The sequence below is a fragment of the Ascidiella aspersa genome, chromosome 8, assembly GCF_963924565.1.
Source record: "Ascidiella aspersa chromosome 8, kaAscAspe10.2, whole genome shotgun sequence".
Taxonomy (NCBI): domain Eukaryota; kingdom Metazoa; phylum Chordata; class Ascidiacea; order Phlebobranchia; family Ascidiidae; genus Ascidiella; species Ascidiella aspersa.
Window position 1 is genome coordinate 314,840 of NC_139454.1, and position 23,716 is coordinate 338,555.

At 36.4% G+C, this 23,716-nt stretch overlaps 1 protein-coding gene across 1 annotated transcript; it reads left to right on the forward strand.

Annotated features, from left to right (window-relative positions):
- Positions 1-360: 360 nt before the first annotated feature.
- Positions 361-22,243, forward strand: LOC146134740 (NACHT, LRR and PYD domains-containing protein 14-like). The gene is made up of 9 exons (XM_083395609.1): positions 361-420; positions 2,054-2,339; positions 10,293-12,073; positions 15,188-15,340; positions 15,625-15,786; positions 16,249-16,410; positions 20,375-20,530; positions 21,580-21,735; positions 22,100-22,243. The coding sequence occupies exons 1-9, from the start codon at positions 361-363 to the stop codon at positions 22,241-22,243; spliced, it is 3,060 nt and encodes a 1,019-aa protein (XP_083251735.1).
- Positions 22,244-23,716: the final 1,473 nt, after the last annotated feature.

Below are 23,716 nucleotides of genomic sequence, written 5' to 3' on the forward strand. Positions count from 1 at the left end.
CAAACCTTATATCAGTCAATCTAATATCGTGACGTAGTAATGTGACATGTTAAACTTAACATGAACATACCCAGTCTTGTTTGAACGGCTTTGTTTAAAGTTAAACTTGTGAATTTATTTGTCACATACTATAACGCATTACGTCATATCGTGACGTAGTAATGTTATATATCAAACTTTGCATAAACATATCAAGCCTTATTTGAGCAGCTTTGTGTAAAGTTAAACTTGTGAATTCATTTGTCAAATACCATAACGAATTACGTCATATATTGTGAGGTAGTGATATATGTTAATCTTTACATGAACATACCAAGCCTTGTTTAAGAGTTTTGTGTAAAGTTAAACTTGCGAGTGAAAATGGCCGAAGCAGCCGAAGCTGAACAGGAGATTGTTGAAAATGTTCAAGATATTAACTTGGTGAGTTTGTTCAATTTTAAACTAAATATTTCGTGACAACTTTGTGGAAACATAGAGTGAGGTTTACAAACCAACAATATCGTGGGTTTAGGTAGGATTGTCATACGTCCCGGTTTAAAGGACTTGTCCCGGTGTCCCGCCCGGTTAACCAATTTGTCCCGGATTTTTCAATTTGAGATTTACAAAAAAAAAAATAAAAAATGTAAAAACTCTTAAGTTAGCCAATTAGCAATTCTTTCTCAAAACTAAGTAACACTTTTTACTTTTCATTTTTGGTTGGTAAGGCTGAGCAATTTGTTTAACATAAATTAATTATTTTTCCAGCGGGTTTTAAGAAATATTTTTCTGGGGTTGAGGTTGCTGGGGCTAGTTTCTTTCTTGTTTATGGTAAGTAATTTAGGTAAAGTTCGCAAAATTTCGCATTTAATGCGGCGGTTTTAATTGTAACCAATTTTCAGTTCAAACGAGATTTACTTACGTTGGACGCAGTATGACACCAGGATTACTTATTTGCTGAATATCACGTAATGCGAACAATGGCTGCTACAACTAAGGTTTTACGTTTGTGAGTGGTCAGTGGTTTTCGTTACGTAAAATATGTTTGACGTGCTTAGCCGTTTGGTATTTAGTCGTTTCATTTCAAATAAGCACACATTATTTGCAATTTTGTTTCAACAAAATGTAAAATGTTAGTTTGCGAAGACGAACAATTACGATGTTTCACAGTAACGCAGATAAATACGATAATTTATAACACGCCATTCGATTAAATGCTGCTTCCACACAGGCTAAATAATGTGACTCCATTTGTGGGGAATCATTTTTAGTTAACCCATTTCATGCACAATAAGCAAAGAAAAATAGTCAAAGGACGACCAACATCTGTGCTGTAACAATTAACGATTAGAAAAATTAAAATGTTTTATTTAGAAAAAATTAAAATGTTACGAACTATTTAGCACTCAAGCCAGGAAATTACGCTATCCGTAACATTACTTTTTAGTAACATGACAAATTACATTTTTTAAATCATCAGCAATAAAACGCGGCTCAAGCAAATGACGCAAAGTACAACATAATATGTAATAGTTTTAAGAGGCCACAGCTTGATGGAATCTTACATTTTGTTTAACCCAAACTCGGGAATGATTCGGGGAATACGAATTTGTTATGGACACACCGCTTTTCCAATATGTAGGGCCTAATATTGTTGCTGCTTTCACGAGGGCCGCGTCCTACTTTGATTGTATAAAGTAATTACCCGACTAATTTTTTTATTATACAGAACATTACTATCGGTTACAATTTAAATTACTTAGAGAAACTAACCTTCTAAATAGGGCCCTGAAAAATACCCGCTGACAAAATATCAAACAACCGCAACCCCGTTTAGTTAATTACCTGCATTAAATTATTTTGTATTAGGTCTACATTAAGTTTGTTTGCATTTTTCAATATGCGTCCCGGATTTACGTTTCTAAAAAATGGCAAGTCTAGATTTAGATCTTATTAAGACTTTGTTCCGTCTATTAGCTATTAATCCTATTTTTAGTCTTATTTTGACGTTAACGTTATTTAGATTTCGGTCGTATTGCTATATATTGATGTTAACTTACCTTTTTCATCTCAACAGAACAACGCAACTATTTTCGCTGGAGCAGAAGTTCACCTGACAGAAGTGACGCAAAATATCAACGTTACAGAAGTGACGCAAAATACCAACGTCACAGAAGTGACGCAAAATACCTACGTCACAGAAGTGCGTAACGTCACAGAAGTACGTAACGTCACAGAAGTACGTAACGTCACAGAAGTGACAGAAGTGCGTAACGAGTACAACGTTCAAAACATGGTCGCGGGTGACGCCTACTTCGGTAACCTTGGCAACGTTGTAGAAGCAGATGACGTCACTGCACGAGGTGAGGAAACGAATGCAAAAGTTTTCCGATATAACCTTCCTTCTGTTATGAGTATGTTTCGCCCGTTTTGGGAAAATTTATTCAGTTAAAAGCGCAATTCAAAGTATAGCCTACCATGTTGTGAAGTGTGAACTTACAAATTCGAAAAAAAGCAGTTTCTCTTTAGAGTTTATAATTATAAATGCCATCAAGCAATATGCGAATCTCTATTATGCGCCTATTGCGTTACGTGTCCTTTACATTTGTATTTTTCTTGTGGAAGTAGCAACAGTATTGCATATTAGCAAAGGCGCTGGTGGTCCCTGTGATGTTTGCAGCTTATTGTGGTAAAATGTCCCCACTATACTATTAATAAAGGACACAGCCCGCGCGGATCCAGCAATTAAAACAAACGCTTATTGCCGGCGCCAAATCGTCCTCGGCTAGGTTGTGTGGCACTTGTGATTTTATAGATCTGTCGAATATATTTGAACTCAGTGACGTGCGGCGAGGTTCTTAGATGGTGAGGCACTAAATTTTTTAAGTCACGTTTAAAATAAATTTTATTTAACAACCACAAAGCGATATCGTATAGGTGCTAAAAAAAAATTAAAAGTATGCTTTCACATTTATTTAAAATTTATAAACAAGAGACGAAAGCAGAAACGTAGGCTGCCAATCCCTCTGAAAGTTGCAATGCAAACCTTTTAAATGTGGAACAGGTCTCAGCTGAGATACTAAATCTTTCTGCAAGAAGTCACTGTACATCGGGGCTGCCACACTAAATTTTCATTTCCCCCCCATCACACTTGACAGTTCCCCTACATATTGGCGGGTTGATCTGTGGGCCATATGACGACTTTACTGACGTTAACACTGAGGTATTGTAACAATCTGGCTGAGTCAAACATAAGTTAATTAAGGTAGCTTATTGTGCTTTGTTTTAGCATTGTTTTTGAATAGTAGCCTAATATTTGAAGTAACAAACACACACAATGACGGCATAAGCTTACGGTCCGATGGCCTCAAAATAGACAAGATGTGGTGGTGGGAACACACAATAAGACCTAAAAAGCAACAATACCTAAAGCAGAAAAATCTATAAAACCATAGTATTAAGACCAACGACATAATAAAGCCAAATACGCAGTAATGTCCAGTACAGCATAAGATCAAAATCGTCTGAATAAGACCTAAATCTGCCGGAATACGTCGTAAAATCATCGGAATAAGGCAGGGGTGCTAACCTTTTTGGCTTCTTGTACCCCTTTGTCAGCGTTCTTCGTACCCCCAAACAATTCTGATGGAATTTTTCAAATATATAGTGCTAAATGACTTTGCTTTTATAGCTCAATTAAAAGTTAAACTGGTATTTTACTAAACAATTCAAAAAATCAGAAATAAATTAAATGCCAGTTGTTTTGTTTGTCACTTCTCAGTTAGATATTTGTTGCTTCATTAATAAAATTCGCTCAAACGATGGTTCGATTATACTCAAGGCGACACAGAAATCATCTGCAGTTAAAAAACGCATTGTTATGAGTAATGAGGTTTCTTACTAAATAACAAGTATTTGTAGAAATTATTTTTTTTAACGCAAACACTTAATGATATAGCCTAATATGGTTGAAAATTGTAAAATAAAACTATATTGTAAAATATGTTTGAAAAGCTGCTCCGTGGCCCAAGGATCTTCGTACCCCTTGATGTTCAATCTCCCCCGGTACCCCCGGTTGGTAACCCCTGGAATAAGGCCTAAATGTGTAAAATAATCCCTATAACTGTAGGTAGAGGGTATGGGACAATCGGGGGTCGTCGGTCTGACATCGGCCGTTTTGGTGACGACGTTTGGACGCCCTAGTTTTGACCGGTGCTGTTTGGCACTGGATTGTTTCTCCTGTTTGGGGTTATAGGTGGGTAATGGGTGGGATTATAAAATGGGTTAGGGTTGGAATTATTACGGAAGTTAGTGATTGTACGTTATATAGGCCTAATTCTAACCCTTTAAGTATTATTCCGACGGTTTTAGGAATAATTGCGATTTAGACGGTATTAATACCATTAGGTATTGGTCCTATTTTGGTCTTATTCCGAATTGTGTTTATTGATGTTGTTCTCTTCTCGGTCTTATGGCTGGAGTCCGTCTAAAAGTAGTAAAACTACATTACTGTATAGCAAACGTTGTATTAAAACTACATCGTTTGTGACGTAACAATGCATGACAATTGAAGGCGTGGCATGCCTGTGATTGACTGTTGTGGTACTGCTCATAAATGCTTATAAACAAATTATTAAGAGGAAAATATTTATAAATATTTTTTTTTCTGGGGGGGGGGGGGGCATGGTCCCTCATCCCCCCTGGCTACGCCTATGCTAACTGACAAAAAAATAAAAACACATTACAGCAAGTTGAGACGTAGCACTTCCATTGTGATGTAACACAATTAAATTGTCAAATGGAAGCCAGCACTTAAAAAAGCTCGCATGTACTGAATTTGAGTTTATGCTGTTGTTCTGTAAGACAGCTAGTCATGTCGAAATTAAGAAGATATGCAATTATCTTAAGTTAGGATTTACGACGATAGTGAAAAGCCACACTGCTACAGTATGTTCTATTGTCCTATATTGTGCTATGTTACTTTATTGGAAAGAATTAAACGCAGATATTACACCACAAATAATGAAAGGGTCCTCGACTATTTGAAAGCATTAAAAAGGAGTCACGGGTGCAAAACCAATGATGTATACTTTATTAATTTTGATTCTTTTGTCTCTAATAGCCTTATTAGGCTTAACTTTGGCAAGTAGGCCTACTTTTATGGTTTCACATTTATTTAATGTTAACCTAATATTTTATAACTTGTCCCTTTAAACCAGTGGTTCTTAACCTTTTGTGTCCGTGGCCCCTTGTTGATGCTTTCTAGTGGTCCCTTCATTTTTCTGGTGTAATATCTGCGTTTAGTTCTTTTAAGTAGACCTGTTACGTCACATTAAATGCGATTTACAAGTTACAACGTGATTTTGTCACTTACCAAGATTGTGATTAAGTAAGTTTTCAAGCGTCAATTAATTTACAGAAGGTATATTTAGAAGTTTTTGCGGACCCCTTAAAACATAATTGTGTAATATTCGGCTCCATTCCAGGTCGTCTCCTTAATATCTTACATAACAATAACGTTCTGGTTCGGGTTCGGTTATAATATGAAAATATTTATTTCTAATACTTTATGAAATTGGATTATAAACGCTTTCTAATTATCTGAACGCCGATAGAATACTTTGAAGTTTAGGGTGAATATCCACTTATAATGAACATGGAGTTTTAACTTGAGCCCACCTTACTTATGCATGCGTTTGTGTGGCTTTTGTGGGTAAGTTGCGACTTTTGCTACGACGGTAAAAGTACAAATAAAAACATTCTAAACCCCGTCCCAAAATATGATTTGTTTTATTGGGTGCTGGCTGAATCCGTGTGAAGATATAAACTCGTTATAATGACGTCATTTTTTTTTCAATTAAATTTTAAACATTGCTTTAATTTATTTTTAGCCGGGTAAATAGCTTCAGAAAGTTCCCTTTGTCTATTTACCCGGTTTATATAAATGAAAACAAGTTTTAATTCGGAAGAAACTGGTAAGGGTCCTCTTCCGAATTTAAAACTTGGTTTAATTTATATTTTTATGGTAACGAGCTGGATGTTGTGGTTTCATAAAACTAAAACTTTCAGGATTCTAACCCAAATAGTGTGCGTTGTGGTCGGATTGTAATGAGCGTAATTCGCAGATGGTTTTAATTTTTTTGCGTTACCTTCTACGTATCAAAACGAAATAGCCCCAATCTTTCTTAAAAAATAAAGGCTAAAAAATGCTCATATTGTTATTATCAGCAGTACATTGTGAAGTTATTCGATTATTGTAACTTGTAAGCAAGCAATTTAACGGACGCTGTTGTTTTGCTTAATAGAAGATATTATGAAATATTTTGTGTAATTTGAGTGGCGACCACAAACGTATTCTTTCACTTGTTTTAAACTTTTATTATTCTTATTGTACATTTACGGCATTGGCTGCTTATGACTGATGTTGCTATTGCCAAACTGTTAGGTTTTAGCATTTTGTAAAACACTTGCTTAAAATTTCATTCTTTATCCAATTTGTTTCTTTAATACCACTTGTCCACCGTGTTACTTAAAAAATATTTAAATATTTGAAATTTAAATTATTTAAATATTTAAAAAATCTTACTGTATATCCTACCAACTCTTTTAAATTGCTTTAATTATGATATTTTATGTTTTTTGTCATCGCTGTTGAACTACAAAAATTGTTCTGTTAATCTGTTGTAAGTTGTACTGCATTATTTTGCTTTCCTAGTCTCATTTACTTAGTAATATAATTTATTTATAATTTCTTTGCAATTATAATGTCTTCCTTATTCTTGATATGGCTGGTCACTGAGTAGTTTGGTGAAAAGGTTGTTGGATGCTGTGTTCAAAAAGGGAACAAAATGCAGATATGTTTAGTTATTTTCTGTAGCCATCCTATATAAGCAAATTATTATCTGGTTCTATTTTGTAGGGGTTAAGCACAAAAAAGGGCATTTTGGTTTGTTCGCTTCGGTCGAGTGACGATTGACACCCACTCGCATGATTGGCGAGTGACTTCGGCGAGGAATTTAATTAGTTAGTGTAGGGCAATTTGTGCTAAACACCACTAAGGCAAAATATTACTTAGCGCCAGTTATTTCCTTAAACACTAAGGCGCAAATACATTCAACCCTACACAAATAATAAGGTTAATGGAGGTCATGTTCGAAACTCGTAATAAAGACTCCTTGTCCCGTTTTAAAAAATTGTTTACCGGCAATCAAAAGACGTCATTGCTGCAGTGGTAACTAGTTATTTAAATGTGTTACCGTGATCTGTACAATAATTAATCAACTCCGAATCCTAGAGTGTTAATTATTTTTTCCCTGATTCATTTTCGTCCATTCTGTGAAAGTTGATAAAACCTAATTATTGAGAAAACGTGGCAAAGCTTGCTCAACTTTATATTAATGTCAAGAGAAAACGTGGTAAGATAAGAAATAAAAGCGATGAAAGCCTTAAAAGAAAAAAAAAAGCATTTTAGGTTTTTTGTGCGACTTTTTTACGTAGGCTATTTTAATGTTAAATTTTTGGTCAACGCTCCCGCAACTTGGTAAACGCCAAAATATCAAGCAATGTATTTTTTTTTTTTTTATCTGTGCTCAATTGAAACCAATATAGTCGCAATTTTTTTGTTTAATTATGACTAATAACAAGTTCGTTAGCTTATTTGTTTTATTGCGTCAGAGTATGACGTCATATTGCGTGTCATTGAGATCCTATTTTAGACTCGGCCGCCGCAATATTTAAGTTTCTCGTGCGGCCCGCGGTTAAAAATAATTACCCACCCCTGTTCTTGGTGTTATTGCAAACATTGCACCAGAGAAATTGCAACCGAACCTCACATGTAAAAAGGCCCATTATTGAAGCAAAGGTTTGTGATTATTCACTTTGAAAAGTAGCATTTTTAAACCTTGACTTATAACTCTCTTCGTAGCCGCCAACAGCAAAATTTGCAACAAATAGATCAATATTTGCGCTCGAGTCAACCAGCAACACAAAATTTCCTATCGAAAATTAATTCGAGATTCCCAAAACAACCAAACATACCGAAAGTCACCATAAAACATTATTAAACTTAAAAGTAACAATTCTACTTTCGTTTTAATTGCTGGCAAAAAATGTCCTCTTTTTTGGTGCTGAAAATATGGTAGCCATATTGTAGCAGTGACTCTTAACCTCTGTAATTGCCGAGTTCGACAAATTACGAAATCTTTCGTTGAACTCCGAATTTTGGCTCAGTCACCGAAATAAATATCCGTCACATTTGAAATAGATTTCTGTATCAAATCGAGTTCTGTTGTTGATATGTGATAGAACAATATTTTTTTGGGTGACCAGTTGTGAGAATTGAGGCTTTAATGCAGTAGGTCTCTAATGTTTGTGGCACACTACAAAAATCGCAACACACTTTCTATAAAAACAATTTTATAACTTGACAATTGCCCTTCATACATGGCAAGGCAATTGGTAAATGTCTTAAAGTTATCAGTTTTCTAATATATAGTGTGCCAAGCTACAAACCCCACCATGCCACTGAGCAGCAACAAGTAGTATTACCAATGTTATCTTTTTATTTCTTTGTGAACACTGGCTTTAATGAACATGTATTTTGCTAAATATTCCACAAACCACTCAAATTACATGAAATATTTTATATTCTCATGTTGTTATGTAAATATGCGTCTTTGTATATTTTGACAGTGGACACCAACTTGTGTATTGTTTCACTGGCTAGTTTAGTGGACATATTAGGTTGCAACAGTTCTGACACAGTTCTAACAGTTATTTTTTGAGTTAAAGTGGATCTGAAACCTCCGGGCAATCTAGTCACATAATATCGATGTGTTCATTGCATTGTTGTGGTCGTCCAGAGTGGAGAAGTTATTTGGATGAATTGTTTCTAGGATTGCATAATAGCCGTTAAATGTGATGTCTGGTCTAAACCTGTGCTTGGTTTTGAAAAGAGGCAGGCCGGATGATTTGCATTTGTCAGTCCACAGGTTGTCGATCCCTGCTTTATAGAATTGCAGTCTCTTTTCTGTCATCTCTCAAATCCAGTTTGAAATGTAATATTATCATTGTATGTTGACTCAGATTTAAACTTTTTCTTCGTTTGATTTATTTTAAACTTTTGTTCAACTCATTAAACCATTACAAGGCCCCAATTTGTCGGCTAGCGATGTTCAAAGTAGGGTTCATTTGGATATTAAGAGCTATTAGTATTTGAATAACGGATATATCTGGATATCTGTACTTTAACCTAACCGGTTAATCGCATAAAAAAATCTGCATTCTAGAAAAGGAAAACATTTGCCCACAGCAAATTTGGCGAACACAAGCTAAAAAGGTGTACTTTTCAAAAAGTAGAATATGGGGTCTGAAAGATAAAAACTCTCAGATTTTTTATTCGAAATACTGCTGTTTATTCATGTATTTGGAGAATCAAAATTTCTTTAAATGGTTTCACCGCGGAAGTTTGTGTGTAATTTGCATATAAGCAAGTGTAAAGGTTTAAAGTGTCTATTGCTGTGGTAAATTTTTCTAACACCCTCAAATGTCGAAAGAACTTTCCTTGATGTTAGTTTTTGTTCTATTTCAGAGGTCGGGAACCTTTTTAGCTAGAAGGGAGTCATGAAAGTAAAATATTCTTGATTTTGAGAGACGTATAATACTTTTAACATCTGGCAAAAACTATAAATTGTTCAGGGCCGTTTATTTGGTTCTCATTTAAAGGACAAAACCAAAAATTTCCCAAAAAAACAGCTTTGGTTACGGAGTTCTGTTGAAAGAATAGGGCCTTTCGGATATAAAGAGATTCGCGCGAAGCGCCAAAAATTTGATAATTTGTGTAATAAAAAGGAAATATAAAGTTAGGAAAGCCGTCGTTTAGCCGCTTACAATTTCAGATTATGCTGTGAAATGATTTATCTGCAGGAAAGATTCTTTCATCACTAGAGCCATATATGGCTCGCAAGCTAAAGGTTCCCGACCCCTGTTCTATGTAGAGGTGCCTTCCAAATTATTGTTACACAGACTTTTTGGAAAAGAAATGATTAATTAAAATCTAAAGCTTTGAAAAAGGTGTATTGTAAACGACCTTTTCATTTCACTCATTATAGTAGACCAGTGGTTTCAAATGCTGCTTACTGTTTCGTAATTGTCACCATAGCTGCGTTTCCTTATTTTGTGTTGTTTCTTGAAGTTGTGCTTTTGCAAAAATCTGTTTGATTGTGCAGGGCTTAAAGTTCCATTTCATATTATCTGTTTTTCAAGTGTTGAGTTTCAGTTCAAGTTCTTCAATTTTAGTCCAGTTTTTTAATTCTCAGATGCAGCTTTGCGAGCGAACCAGAAAAAAGTGGCCAACATCAAAATCAAATCTCAAGAAACAATCTTGGTTAAACTCCTGGTCATTAACAGGAAGAATGTCGAAGAAGAAGGTTTTAACGCAATGTTGCTCTATAGAGCAAATGAGAAAAATGTTACGTTTTTTGAGGTGGATGAATTCTCTCAGGCTGCAAAAGAAAATGCAATCAAAGAAGCAGAATCTAAGTTCAGCGACCAGGCAGCGAAAATTAATTTCATTGGAAAGTATGGCAACTTCATAGTTATTATTGGTGGAGCTGGTTATGGCAAAACCACCTTAGGGATACAAATTCTGCAATATGGTTGTGATACTCAACCTGCATCTGGCTACATCTTCTATGTAAACCTGCCATCGTTAGACAACAGCAAAGAAATGAGTGTTTTTGAGTTCCTGATAAAGCTATTCAACTCCAACTGGAAATATCATTTGGAAACAGACAATAAAATTCTAGAAAGAATCTCCAAATCAAATAATGTGTTGATCATCATGGATTCAATGGATGAAACAGGTTTTAATCTTTCAATGAAAGCACCAGTCATTGGTTTGTACGATAGAGCAAAACCAGAAGTCATTCTCCAAAACCTTTTGCGGTCTGACGTTCTTGGCAATGCTTTCAAGTATCTTATTACACGACCGGAAGCATATCTCCAGTTGAACCCAGACTGCAAGTCACACTTCCCACTTGAGGTACTTGGTCTCGGCGAAAATTCACAGGATTTGCTTTTCAAGAAAATTTGCAAAAGTCAGAAGAAATACGAAAAAGTGAAAGAGGTTCTCAACCAAAATCCAGCAGCCAATGCATTAAGCTTCATCCCATTATTTGCCAAAGCAATTCCAAAATACATTCTAAAGCATGGATTGGATGGTGGTGCATTTACTACTACTGATGTGTTCACATCGTTTCTGAACGACTGCATTCGCTCACCTCACTTCAAGAAAGACGAAAAGGTACTTCGCAAGCTCTCTGATTTAGCTTTGTATGGAATGCTTAAGAAGAAAGTCACCTTTGAAGCACAAGATTTCAACAACGTTGAACTTGAAACAAAAGGTTTAGGGGATTTTCTCAAAGTTCAAGGTCGGTCCAGTGATATCAGCCTTAAAATCTTGGAAGGAGACAGAACAATTTTGTTCAATCACAAGCTCCTGCAAGAGTTCTTCGCAGCACTCAAGATTATGTTTGACACCCCCATTAAACGGTTTAAAGAGCTACTGAAAAACTTGAAAACTGGCGATTGGGAAATGGTTCTTCAATTTCTCTTCGGTCTGCTTAATCCGAAACTCCAATGCAAGCTAAACGCGCTGTTTCCAATCTCTTCAGCTGATGTTTCTGCCAAGAGAGGCCTGCTCAAGGAACTGCTTGTTTCCATGACCAAAGATTTCGCCCAAACATCTGTGAAGGATTTCCCAGTTTCACTCGCTTTATTGTATGAATTTGGTGTTGAGGCTCTTGTAAAATACGGAGAGTTCAACGCTCGTCCAGACGACAAGAAGTTGTTCACGCTGTGCAGTCTCGCCTACGAGTCTATGCTTGATGACATCACAAGATCAGTGGTGGAAGTTTTCCCGGACATGGTTTTGCTTTCGCGCACGATTCTTCCCAACCACGTGGCAAGTCTCTGTCACGTGCTTCGCGCCGCCGACCATCCAATCACCATCAACGTTGGAGCTTTCGGGGAACGAGCCAAGTTCATCGCGGATGGATTGAAGATGCTGATCGAGACCGTTGCTGAAACACAACACACGGTTGGTTATTTATAAAGTATAAAATATTGTATTTTGTCGATCATATTGTTGTTAGCATTGTTTGTACAAATTACAGAATCTAAACTTGCTTGGATCATTTTTAGCATTTCTATTTATTGCTCAGATTATTTAAACCAAGATTTGGGTGAGTGTTGCCAAAATCAATCGGCCTGACGTCAATAGGAAAAAGCTAATTAGAATTCGCCAATAAACGCCCAGCAAAAGCAAAGATTTAGACGCAAAGCGAACAGGTGCGTCGTCAACACTCCTCGCCACGTGCAATACTAAACGAAGAACGTTTTTTTGGGGTGTTTTATGTCACGATTAGTACAACATCTGCGCTGAACAGTGTGCCAATTAAGTAAGCTAAAATACAAGCTGCGGTGGAGGTAAAACAAGTTGTCTCATTTACACACTTAACACGTAGTCTTAGGATATGCTTATAGAGAATAATTTTTCGGTGACTATCATTACATAAAATTGGCGACTATAAAACTCGCACGACAGTCACAGTTAGCCAACTTGTCGTAGGGGAAGGCGGGGCAAAACGGACCCCATAAGGATTAAATGCTATATTTCGAGTTTCACAAATATTTTTTGATGAGTAGCCTATTAACTGAAAGGTCTTTCTGAAAGTTACTCCTATGCTAAAAAAACAACTGAAAGAAACACCGTACCTTCTGAATAAATTAACTTTTGTTGTCGATTTTTAAACGGGGCAAAACGAACCCCACTTATAAAATTTAATTTAAATGATTTGTTGTGTGGAAATGCTGGATAAATGATTTGTGTTCAAGTGACGAGTAGAAATTTTCAGAGATATTGTCACAAGTTACGTCACAACATGACGTCATAATTTAAGTAATGGTATAGGGCAGGGATGGTGAACCTTTTCATCGCGCGGGTCACAAACGCAATCCCGATCGTTGCAAAATGCACAAGGGGGTCGTTTTGTAATATAATGATAATTTGATGCAAAATTTTGCTGCTGCGTCGTTGCAAGTGTTATTGTCTTGGGGTGGTAATTCAAGGTTTTTGGGCGATTTCCAAATACGAATTCCCACGAAAATTAAGAAGCTAAATAGTTAACAAATGTTGCAGCATTTTTTTATGGGATTGCAGAAAAATGATTGACAAAATTTTGATATTTCTAGAGAGACAGGTGGGTCATTGAAAATCTGTGGTGGGTCACTTTGTGACCCGCGGGTCAGTGGTTTCGCCAGTCCAGGACTGGTATGGGGGAGGGTTGCCCTAGATGGGACGTTGCCTGAGTCGGGACCTTGGGATTACGTCAACGCGTTTTTTGGTGGCGCCAATTCGTAATTATTTTTTGAAGCACCCAATGGTAGCCATCATTTTAACACAAAAACATTTCAGTAGGCTGACGGCGTTTTTACAATATATCAATTTAAAGAATATAAGGGTGTTTTTTTGCTAGTTTAATTGTTTTTATATCTATGTTATTTCATATTTGTTGAAGTTGTATAAAATTCATTTTTAACTGATGTATGGGTAACTTACGAGGCTTACTTCTACAAGTAAGTTTTTTTTATTATCTTGTACCTATAAGCAGCCAGTATATTTTCTGTATATGGTGATGTGGGGTGCGTAAGATGGGACAGGCCGTTCCCAAGTGAGGAACTATTTGTTACAACCTACATTTTGGGTTATTGTGACAAAAAATTGGACTAGCCATACCTCTTTTTAAGAAGCTAACATTTTGTTATAGTTCAAAAGATTTTTTTTAACAAATTTTAATATAGTTAGTTTTAATTTTTTGATGTATGTCGTAAAACATTTTACATGGTTTTCCTATCCATAAAATACGTTAAGAAATGCACCTGGTTAAAATGGATCTCCGTATCAACATGTTTGTAAGAAATATTACAAATACAGGTAAAACTTCACTTAACAAAACCCATACCTATTCGAATTATAACAAAATTATTGTTTAAAAGTCCACTAAAAAACAAACGATATTAATAAACAGACCCTTACCTAAAAATTATTTAGCAAAAAAATTACTTCGCCTTTACTTGAACTTTAGTTATAAAGGCATCTTTTAACTGCGCTATCCTTATATCAATATCCCCCGAACACATTTTCTCCCCTCCCTGGTTTGTGAAAAATCGAATCTGCCTATTTTTTAGCCACAAACGTTTTTTCGCCGATAGTCATTGTTCAGCAAACAAATATTGACGCTGGCAATTTTCGTTAACTAAAAGAGTGAGGAATCAGTTTTGTCCCGCTTTCCCCTACTTTTCAAGAAAACATTCCTAAACCAAAGAATAGCGAACTTTACAGTTTTTTCACTTTGTAAGAAGGATTACCTTATTTATTCTTGATGTTTTGGTCAAAAGTACCGCGACCCGGTCCCATACCCAATAACGTCATTACTAAGCTTAAATAGCAAAATAAATAAATTTGCAAATATTTGATGTAATGTTCCAGTATAAAAACTGAACATGGCTGAGTGACTAAAATTATTTGCAATCGGATTTTTGCAAAACCTTATTAAAAACTTGGCAGCCACCGAATGACAGAAGCGTTGATTACTTCACATTTATGACGCCCGTTTTCATTAACTGTGTCCGATAATATCGATTTGGAGACGATACCTGATGCCAAGTGTTAGATATAGCTTGCAATCGAATAGTGAACCTTATTTATTTTTGTATGAAAACTTTTCCGGCAAAGTAGCCTACAGTGTTTTTTTACTACCTCTCAGCATGACTTATAACATGCATTGGTAAAATACGATTGCCTTATACCAGGGGTTACCAAACTATGGTATGTGGGTCAGGTTCGGCCCACCAGTTTAATTCATCCGGCCCTCGGCATATCTTCCTAATAATCCGTAAACAAGCTGATCTATGGTTTATTAACGAAACTTTATCGGGTACAAATCTAAGCTCAATTTTAAACCTAATTCACACTAAACGTCAGTTTCATAAGCTCAGTTTCTTTTATGGAAAATAAATCTAAGGGTTTTCTTTGACTTAGAGTAATCAAGTCAATCTGGTGCGAAATCCCGCCCTTGATGAAAACGTTTGATTTAGCGCACCTAGGAAGTCTAATCTATCATTTGAGTTTTCACACTCTGCTATATTTCAGATTCGCAAGTTCCACGTAGATGAGGCCACCACCAGCATGACAATTCTAGCACCGATGATTCCACAGATGCAAGAATTGGCGATCATACGCAGCAACCTTTCTGCCGACGACATCAAACTTATCTGCGAAAACTTGCAAAGGAAAACACAACCGGTACTAATACATATATCACACATAATAATTGAATTTATAAGCTGTATGTGTTATGACAGAGCATGAATTATTTGAGAGTAAATAATTTCTTTCTAAAGTAATAAAAAAAACACAAAAGTATAAACATGGTAAACACCAAGCCATTCACTATTATATTAGATGCAGGTGTCAATGTTGATATGTGAAACCTGTAATTCTAGTTACGTCACTTGCTTAATATGACGTGACATACAGTCACCCCAGACAACCAACTGGTACAATTTCATCTACTTTGTTGCATGTAGATTGAGTTTCTTGATTTGAGCTACAACAATCTGGATGAAGCTGGGGTGAAGCTGCTATCCGGGTGCATCCCCTACATCGAGAGGCTTAATCTCACGCGATGCGGACTCACATCCGACCATCTCCTGGTGTTGGCGAGCAGCATCAAACAACGACAACATCCCGTGAGTTTTAACAAAGTGTAGTAATATTGTGTGATATTATCGACACTCATCCTATACAAGTGGAACACACAATAAGACGTACTAAGCAACGCTATAGAAAGCAGAATTATCTGTAACAGCATTATTTTACGACCAACAACATAATAAAACCAAATACAGTAATATCTGTGACGAAATAATACCTGAACCTGGTGGAAAAGTAATAAATTATTCAGATTTAGATCTAAAGTCCAAATGACATGTCAAACTGTAGGGCGGGGGTTGATTTGGGGCAAAGGCCTGGCATCGGCCGATTTGGTGCCACTGTTTAGGCCTCCTAATTTTGGCACCGGTTGTTTGCCCCTGTTTGGGCTTAGAATTTCGGAGTTAGTGTAATCCCACTAATATTTTCGTACTGTGACGTAACATACAGTCACCCCAGACAACCAACTGGTACAACTTCATCTACTTTGTTGCATGTAGATTGAGTTTCTTCATTTGAGCTACAACAATCTGGATGAAGCTGGGGTGAAGCTGCTATCTGGGTGCATTCCCTACATCGAGAGGCTTCAACTCAGGCGATGCGGACTCACATCCGACCATCTCCCGGTGTTGGCGAGCAGCATCGAACAACGACAACATCCCGTGAGTTCACAAAGCACTGAGGCTTCGAACCTCTTGATTGCCCAACCCGACATTTCCGTGCAATGGTCGTCCTCTGTCAGACCAGGGACGAATAGAGTGATAAAGGAACCCGGGGCTGCGAACAATTAATCAACCAAATACTTAATTTACAATTCATATGTTTAGTTAAATGTCGTTGAACGACGCAGCATCGTGTTTATTTTATACAAATACACAATTTGTTTACAATTCAGTATTTTTAGAATATTTTTCAATATTTTTTCTATTGTATTTTTCCTTGTTAAAATGCTTTGGCCCCTGTTTGGGACTTTCAACAACACAAACCATTAACAAGGATTTGAGCAACGAAAATTTGAGCAACGTGAAAGAATACCAGAAAGCAATATTGTTGATCCTTGTTTATTTCTGCTGTCTAAACCTCCTTGTGTTTATGCAGATGGATTTGTTGCCCCTTGTTTATTTCTGTTGTTTAAACCTCCTTGTGTTTATGCAGATGGATTTGTTGGCCCTTGTTTATTTCTGTTGTCTAAACCTCCTTGTGTTTATGCAGATGGATTTGTTGCCCCTTGTTTATTTCTGATGTCTAAACCTCCTTGTGTTTATTCAGATGGATTTGTTGCCCCTTGTTTATTTCTGTTGTCTAAACCTCCTTGTGTTTATGCAGATGGATTTGTTGCCCCTTGTTTATTTCTGATTGCTAAACCTCCTTGTGTTTATTCAGATGGATTTGTTGGACCTTGTTTATTTTGTTGTCTAAACCTCCTTGTGTTTATGCAGATGGTTTTGTTGGCCCTTGTTTATTTCTGTTGTCTAAACCTCCTTGTGTTTATGCAGATGGATTTGTTGCCCCTTGTTTATTTCTGTTGTCTAAACCTCCTTGTGTTTATGCAGATGGATTTGTTGCCCCTTGTTTATTTCTGTTGTCTAAACCTCCTTGTGTTAATGCAGATGGATTTGTTGCCCCTTGTTTATTTCTGTTGTCTAAACCTCCTTGTGTTTATGCAGATGGATTTGTTGCCCCTTGTTTATTTCTGTTGTCTAAACCTCCTTGTGTTTATGCAGATGGATTTGTTGCCCCTTGTTTATTTCTGTTGTCTAAACCTCCTTGTGTTTATGCAGATGGATTTGTTGCCCCTTGTTTATTTCTGTTGTCTAAACCTCCTTGTGTTTATGCAGATGGATTTGTTGCCCCTTGTTTATTTCTGTTGTCTAAACCTCCTTGTGTTTATGCAGATGGATTTGTTGCCCCTTGTTTATTTCTGTTGTCTAAACCTCCTTGTGTTTATGCAGATGGATTTGTTGCCCCTTGTTTATTTCTGTTGTCTAAACCTCCTTGTGTTTATGCAGATGGATTTGTTGCCCCTTGTTTATTTCTGTTGTCTAAACCTCCTTGTGTTTATGCAGATGGATTTGTTGCCCCTTGTTTATTTCTGTTGTCTAAACCTCCTTGTGTTTATGCAGATGGATTTGTTGCCCCTTGTTTATTTCTGTTGTCTAAACCTCCTTGTGTTTATGCAGATGGATTTGTTGCCCCTTGTTTATTTCTGATTGCTAAACCTCCTTGTGTTTATTCAGATGGATTTGTTGGACCTTGTTTATTTTGTTGTCTAAACCTCCTTGTGTTTATGCAGATGGATTTGTTGCCCCTTGTTTATATCTGTTGTCTAAACCTCCTTGTGTTTATGCAGATGGATTTGTTGCCCCTTGTTTATTTCTGTTGTCTAAACCTCCTTGTGTTTATGCAGATGGATTTGTTGCCCCTTGTTTATTTCTGATTGCTAAACCTCCTTGTGTTTATTCAGATGGATTTGTTGGACCTTGTTTATTTTGTTGTCTAAACCTCCTTGTGTTTATGCAGATGGATTTGTTGCCCCTTGTTTATTTCTGATTGCTAAACCTCCTTGTGTTTATTCAGATGGATTTGTTGGACCTTGTTTATTTTGTTGTCTAAACCTCCTTGTGTTTATGCAGATGGATTTGTTGGCCCTTGTTTATTTCTGTTGTCTAAACCTCCTTGTGTTTATGCAGATGGATTTGTTGCCCCTTGTTTATTTCTGTTGTCTAAACCTCCTTGTGTTTATGCAGATGGATTTGTTGCCCCTTGTTTATTTCTGTTGTCTAAACCTCCTTGTGTTTATGCAGATGGATTTGTTGCCCCTTGTTTATTTCTGTTGTCTAAACCTCCTTGTGTTAATGCAGATGGATTTGTTGCCCCTTGTTTATTTCTGTTGTCTAAACCTCCTTGTGTTTATGCAGATGGATTTGTTGCCCCTTGTTTATTTCTGATTGCTAAACCTCCTTGTGTTTATTCAGATGGATTTGTTGGACCTTGTTTATTTTGTTGTCTAAACCTCCTTGTGTTTATGCAGATGGATTTGTTGCCCCTTGTTTATTTCTGTTGTCTAAACCTCCTTGTGTTTATGCAGATGGATTTGTTGCCCCTTGTTTATTTCTGTTGTCTAAACCTCCTTGTGTTAATGCAGATGGATTTGTTGCCCCTTGTTTATTTTGTTGTCTAAACCTCCTTGTGTTTATGCAGATGGATTTGTTGCCCCTTGTTTATATCTGTTGTCTAAACCTCCTTGTGTTTATGCAGATGGATTTGTTGCCCCTTGTTTATTTCTGTTGTCTAAACCTCCTTGTGTTTATGCAGATGGATTTGTTGCCCCTTGTTTATATCTGTTGTCTAAACCTCCTTGTGTTTATGCAGATGGATTTGTTGGCCCTTGTTTATTTCTGTTGTCTAAACCTCCTTGTGTTTATGCAGATGGATTTGTTGCCCCTTGTTTATTTCTGTTGTCTAAACCTCCTTGTGTTTATGCAGGTGGATTTGTTGTCCCTTGTTTACTTCTGTTGTCTAAACCTCCTTGTGTTTATGCAGATGGATTTGTTGGACCTTGTTTATTTCTGTTGTCTAAACCTCCTTGTGTTTATGCAGATGGATTTGTTGTCCCTTGTTTACTTCTGTTGTCTAAACCTCCTTGTGTTTATGCAGATGGATTTGTTGGACCTTGTTTATTTCTGTTGTCTAAACCTCCTTGTGTTTATGCAGATGGATTTGTTGCCCCTTGTTTATTTCTGTTGTCTAAACCTCCTTGTGTTTATGCAGGTGGATTTGTTGTCCCTTGTTTACTTCTGTTGTCTAAACCTCCTTGTGTTTATGCAGATGGATTTGTTGGACCTTGTTTATTTCTGTTGTCTAAACCTCCTTGTGTTTATGCAGATGGATTTGTTGCCCCTTGTTTATTTCTGATTGCTAAACCTCCTTGTGTTTATGCAGATGGATTTGTTGTCCCTTGTTTACTTCTGTTGTCTAAACCTCCTTGTGTTTATGCAGATGGATTTGTTGGACCTTGTTTATTTCTGTTGTCTAAACCTCCTTGTGTTTATGCAGATGGATTTGTTGCCCCTTGTTTATTTCTGTTGTCTAAACCTCCTTGTGTTTATGCAGGTGGATTTGTTGTCCCTTGTTTACTTCTGTTGTCTAAACCTCCTTGTGTTTATGCAGATGGATTTGTTGGACCTTGTTTATTTCTGTTGTCTAAACCTCCTTGTGTTTATGCAGATGGATTTGTTGTCCCTTGTTTACTTCTGTTGTCTAAACCTCCTTGTGTTTATGCAGATGGATTTGTTGGACCTTGTTTATTTCTGTTGTCTAAACCTCCTTGTGTTTATGCAGATGGATTTGTTGTCCCTTGTTTACTTCTGTTGTCTAAACCTCCTTGTGTTTATGCAGATGGATTTGTTGCCCCTTGTTTATTTCTGTTGTCTAAACCTCCTTGTGTTTATGCAGGTGGATTTGTTGTCCCTTGTTTACTTCTGTTGTCTAAACCTCCTTGTGTTTATGCAGATGGATTTGTTGGACCTTGTTTATTTCTGTTGTCTAAACCTCCTTGTGTTTATGCAGATGGATTTGTTGCCCCTTGTTTATTTCTGTTGTCTAAACCTCCTTGTGTTTATGCAGATGGATTTGTTGGACCTGAGTGAAAACAAGATCGGGTCACGTGGTGCTGGTTGCCTGGCAACAATTGCGCACAAAGTGAACAAGCTGGTGTTGAGATATTGTGGAATCGATGAAGTTGGAGAACTGAGCGAAGCAATCGCACGCAGGGAGCATCCAGTAAGTTGCCTCATCCAAACTCGATCGTGGTTCCTAGGGCGCGTGCATTAGGAGTGTATATACATATATGTTTTTAGAATTAATATTATTCATTATTGTGTGAAAATATACGCAAAAAATTCCCGCAAAACGTGGCTAATCACCAGGGCTGGATAAAAGTTGATCGCCACCAAAACTAATTTAAACTTTATATTCATTTAATCATTCCCTGAGTAACCATAATGTTGAATTCAAAATTACAAAAATTAAAAAATTATTAAAAAAAAAATTATTATTAAAAAAATATTATTTTTTTTTTTTTTTTTATTATTTTTGAATTATTAAAAAATATTATTTTAGCTTTTTATTGAAGTCCAATAAATGCCTTTTCAGCAGCGTAGATAAAATGTCTGGGCTAAAGTAGGTTCTATTTCAATCGTGGCCTGGGATTACATAAGAGAGGAAATGTATAAAGATAAAATAGTGGAATTATGAAGAGGCTGTCGGTAGTCTTATCATTGCGATACATATTTCGTTTCTATTGGTTTGTTTTATATATTCTTCCTCATACAGCGGTGAACACAATTAGTGGCGAAATACACCGACATTTTGTCAATTAATATAACTTAATGTGCAGGAAGTGTAAGCCGTCCATCAATTACTCTCAGGATTAAAGTCTGATAATATCGAATCCCAGCCAATACGTGGGTGGTATGAGTGCCTTTTCTTTATATGCCAATTTAATATTACAATTTCGGTCATGATTTGCGATCATCGCAGTGATTTCACCTTAGAAGGTGAATTTATATTTATCGAAAAAATGTTACATAAACAATTGATTGTAGCGAAACTTCCCAGGGCTAAAGCAAATTTTAAACTAGAAAAATTATATTTTAACATTTTATTTCCAATTATTTTACTGTTTTTACGATAGCTATGACGTCATTTGGTATATACTTTTTGGAATAAAATGTCGAGTATCTAGATTTCAAATGAGCTATTATGAGTCTATATTGGTTGTCAACATTAAGTATAAGTTTGTTGTTACCTCCAGTTGTAATTGTTCGCAGATGGAGGTTCTTGATGTGACCAACAATCCAATCGGCGACCGCGGGGCCAGTGCGTTGGCAAGATGCCGGGGAAAGATTGGACTGTTGTGGACTACCAACTGCAACTTCACATCAGCTGGAAAACAAAAGTTGGAATCGGCCAAACGACGCCACCAAGTGAGAACTTGTTTCAACTAATCTCTGTTTGATTAATTTGCATATTGCTGATAGTTGGACAACCGGCTGATGGTCGCTTTATGATAAAAACAACAGAATCGATATTTTTCCTCGATAATTTTAGTAGAGCCTGGTTTAAAATGAAGCAACGCAACAAGATGAACCTTTTGCCGACAACTATCGATACTGGATCTTGAAAACCATAGTTAATCTATTAAGAGTTAAGATCACTTTCTAAACGTGTCTGCCTTGTTTGATTAACAATGTTTCGCCACTAGGAGTCATCAGTGAGCGTTCCTACATCAGGGGATTCGACGAAAAATCGACCAATCAAAAAACGATCAAATTGTCACGTGATGTGAAGCAACGATGCGTGACCAAGAAGTTTCATCGCAAAGTTGGAATTGTTCAAATTGAAGCAACTTTTTACGCAAAGTGCTACCTCCAGATTATAACTGCTGGTGTGGAATCGTTCGGGCGTGACCTAATCACCGTCACGCTTGAATGACAATTAAAGGGCCTTTGTATTCTGATCCCTGCATTTTTGTTAGAATTAACCTTTTTTTTCACATAAATATTGTTTAAATTACTTTACAGATTTGCACTTTTAAGGCGCAAGAATTTTTAAATCTTAATTTATTTTCTAAGTTTTCACACTTTGCGTTTTTTTTTTTAGATTTGATTTTGTTTGACAGAATTCCCCCAGCTTGCTTTAATCTGTTGTTTTATGCGAAACTTTGCTTTTTATTTTATATTTTCTTGTTTTTGTAAACGAATTTATTCTTGCGCGATTCACTGTGGCTTTGTGTGATTGACATTTCCACTGTATTTCTCCAGAAACAAAAAACATGATTTAATTTGTAATTAATATCGGTGCATTGTTCGTGTTTTTAAGCTTAAACTCCTGTTAAGTGATCGAATCGTAATTATCAAACATTTTTTTAATTCTTAAGAGTTTTTCTCCAACTGCTGTCAGCTTATCATATTTCTTTTTGCTGTTCTAAGTTTGTTTATTGCTTATATATTTACCCAACTGTCGAGTTTCTCACAGCTTTGCAAGAGTCTACAGACTTCTTTACCGAACATCCATAATTAACATTAGTTTGTAGAAACAATTAACAAATTACCAATTAAAAGTTACAAGCAACCGGCCAGTAACGATGGGTTAAGCCACAGCAGCGGTTGTTTCCCTTGTTGATGAAATATCTATTTGCTTCGATCAGTTGTTTATTGCGAGGCTCAAACTTGTCTGTTGTTTTCTTGCTTTTATTTGAATGAATTTCTTCGTGCTTTATTCTACCTGAATTTTATTTCTTGGAGTTTTTCTCATACTGCTGTCAGCTTATCATATTTCTTTTTGTTGTTTATTGGTTGTATATTTTGTCGGGTTTCTCACAGATTTGCAAGTTCGTTTCCTCAACAATGCCACATAAAAAACCTTACAATGCTTCTCACCAACGCAGCCACTTTTCTTTATTTACAGAGTTGTGTTGTGTAACTTGCTCGCAGTTATTAAACCTGATGTTGTCAGTTGTTTCTTCTGTAAATTTGTAATAATGTTTAAACCCTAATCTCCTTGGGTCTACATACTTTTATCCTGAACATCCATCACTTCCCTTAGTTTAAAAAAGCAAGCAAACAAATTAGCAATTAAAAGTTATAAACACCCGAACAGTGACGATAATGTTTTAAAAACTTTCGCTGAACGGTTGTGTTTTCTCGAGGAATCCCCACAAAGACCCAGGCCACACCCATCTTTTGGTCCACTGCTGCTTCACCTGGGTCACTTTGGGTACCACGGGTTAAGCCACAGCAGCGGTTATTTCCCTTGTTTGATGAAATATTTATTTTCTTCGATCGTTTGTTTAATGCGAGGCTCAAACTTGCCTGTTTTTTCTTGATTTTATTTGAATAAATTTATTCGTGCTTTATTCTGTCTGGATTTTATGCGCGTGTATTTGTCGTAATTAAAATTCCATTT

Excerpts from the sequence above, each read along its gene's own strand:
- LOC146134740 (XM_083395609.1), top strand. The coding sequence starts at position 361 with ATGGCCGAAGCAGCCGAAGCTGAACAGGAGATTGTTGAAAATGTTCAA. Across the intron at positions 20,531-21,579 it reads TCGCACGCAGGGAGCATCCA|ATGGAGGTTCTTGATGTGAC; the intron begins GTAAGTTGCCTC and ends AATTGTTCGCAG. Across the intron at positions 21,736-22,099 it reads CGGCCAAACGACGCCACCAA|CAACGATGCGTGACCAAGAA; the intron begins GTGAGAACTTGT and ends CGTGATGTGAAG.